General features: G+C 44.0%; 1 protein-coding gene across 1 annotated transcript in view; it reads left to right on the top strand.

Moving 5' to 3' along the window:
• The first annotated feature begins 1,519 nt into the window (after positions 1 to 1,519).
• The window catches only part of mtmr8 (myotubularin related protein 8), an 11,497-nt gene continuing 10,516 nt past the window's right edge, over positions 1,520 to 2,500 (top strand). The window contains exon 1 of the mRNA XM_035526830.1: positions 1,520 to 1,660. Within this exon, the coding sequence (XP_035382723.1) occupies positions 1,637 to 1,660 (24 nt within the window). The 5' untranslated portion in view covers positions 1,520 to 1,636. The remainder of the gene's footprint in view (positions 1,661 to 2,500) is intronic.

The raw sequence follows: 2,500 nt of genomic DNA, 5'->3' as shown, positions 1-2,500 counted from the left end.
GTATGACAGCAACACTACAGCAACACTACAGTAATACTACAGCAACACTACAGTAATACTACAACAGTATGACAGCAATACTACAGCAACACTACAGCAACACTACAGTAATACTACAGTAATACTACAGAAATACTTCTGCAACAATAACACTACTACAGCATTACTGCAGCAACAATAACAATACTACAGCAACAGCAACTGTGACCATGGACTAGTGTTTGTAATGTAGTTGGTGGTGAGCATCATATCAGCACCCTCATAACTGTGGCTCCTGAAACGGACTCTCTGTGTCACCTCCACATTTTCTACATTCCACATTCGGGTTCATATCTGCCTCGATGCTGGCATTCATGGTCATGGTCCAAAGATGCCATTTTCCAGACATCTCCTGGCAGATCTGGAGAGCAGTGTCAGGACATGGTGTATATTCTGGTCTTTTTGCAGGACGCAAGACTGCTTGAGGGCACCTTCAAGTATCTGCAGACAAATCACCAGTTATGTTCCAGTTATAAGTGTTTATATTCCAGTTATATGTGTTTATGTTCCAGTTATATGTGTTTATGTTTTAGTTGTAAGTGTTTATGTTCCAGTTATATCCTTCTGGCAAGTGTTTCTAATCATTCAGACTTTGCCTTCTGTTTTAAATGCTCTCTGGTCATGATTGTGTGAAGCTAGCATGATGGGGGAGAGTACTGACTACTGAAGTAATAAAGAACAGAGAAATCCTGAATTTTGGAAGTTTTACATTTGGTTTATTTCATTCACAGATGCAATCTGACATTAACTGGTTAACCCCATCACATATTCAGCCTGAACGATTAAACAAAGAAAACCTGTAGCGGTTTGGCACATTCCCTTCTTCTATATTGGAAGTGTGTGTGTGTGTGTGGGGGGGGGGGGGGGGGCTACTAATGACGAGCAGGTTATCTGACCCCAGGGTCAGTAGGTCGTTACTATAACAATGGTTTGAGCGGCAGGGGAGCCACCCAAGCAATTAGGGAAATGTGATGGGGCAACTCTAGGGTGTGTGTGTGTGTGTGAGAGAGAGAGAGAGAGAGAGAGAGAGAGAGAGAGAGAGAGAGAGAGAGAGAGAGAGAGAGGTTAAAGAGAAATGCAAAACCACACAATTGTATTAAAATAAAAAATAGAGCTTTTGTGTAGTTTGTTGTGTTTAAATAAAATAACAGGAGAGCAACATATTTAGTGCTTGTGTTGTGTACTAACAGTAATAAATAAGGAAATTAATTAATTACCAAAAATTAACATTATTTAAAACATTCTGGAAGCATTATTGAAACTAAGATTATTTAAAACTTTCTGGACACATGATTTATATATGCTACAGTGGCCTACGTATAAAATCTAAATTTTCTTTTTAGAAAGCAGGTAATATCAGATGATCTCTGGTCGCCAGTGGAGGTTTTAAAGATGTTCTGCACAAGCATGCAGCCAAAAACCACGAAAGGCAGGAAATCTCGCGCGTGTTCTCGCGATACCTCGCGGGTCAGGTGACCGCGCCGTCTGTCCGGCGCGAGGACTGCAGGCAAGCTCGAGCACTAACCGATTTCCTAGAGAATGACAACTTAAAGCAGCGCGCAGACGAGCTCGTGCGTGCGTCTGACCGGACGGAAACATGGAGCACATCATAACGCCCAAGGTGAGGAGGACCCTAAACCCTGACCTTTAACCCCGACCCTGACCCTAACCCGCTGGGCTCGCGGGCCGCGCTCTCCTGTGTGTGTGTGTGTGTGTGTGTGTGTGTGTGTGTGTGTGTGTGTGTGTGTGTGTGTGTGTGTGTGTGTGTGTGTGTGTGAGTGTGAGTGAGTGTGTGTGTGAGTGTGAGTGAGTGTGTGTGTGAGTGTGAGTGAGTGTGTGTGTGAGTGTGTGTGTGAGTGTGAGTGTGAGTGTGAGTGTGTGTGTGTGTGTGTGTGTGTGTGTGTGTGTGTGTGTGTGTGTGTGTATGTGTGTATGTGTGTATGTGTATGTGTGTGTGTGTGTGTATATATGTATGTATGTATGTATGTATGTGTGTGTGTGTGTTAACACGCGGTAACGTTTCAGGCAAAGACGTTTCCGCGTGTGTTCGTGCGGCTCGGTTAAGTCTTGCAGGCGCGTGTGTACGGCCAGCACTGTTCTGCGCGGCTCCTCTCGGTTTGGTACTGGTGACTTGCGGGACTCACTAGAATAATGTCGGTCATGAGCAGAAATGGCTTGGTCAGATGTGAGCGATCAGGTCAGTCTGCATCGTTGTGCTGCCGCGTTAGAATTCAAACTGAAGGCAGTGGTCAGTGAAGATCGTCAGATTGTGAGACTATGTATGAATATCCACGTATATCGTGTACTAAAACTGAACATGTAGGGAAATTGACACATCCTGTATTTTTATAGGTGTTTTTACAGACTGCTGAGATGGTTTTTAATGAGTAAACCGTTTGTGTGTGTGTGTGGGTGGGCAGAAGTAACAAAAAGCCACTCAGCAAATGTTTGTTACAAAGTC

The sequence above is a fragment of the Electrophorus electricus genome, chromosome 6, assembly GCF_013358815.1.
Source record: "Electrophorus electricus isolate fEleEle1 chromosome 6, fEleEle1.pri, whole genome shotgun sequence".
Taxonomy (NCBI): Eukaryota; Metazoa; Chordata; class Actinopteri; order Gymnotiformes; family Gymnotidae; genus Electrophorus; species Electrophorus electricus.
Note: the sequence above shows the minus strand (reverse complement) of the source record. Positions and strands in the feature narration are given on the sequence as shown.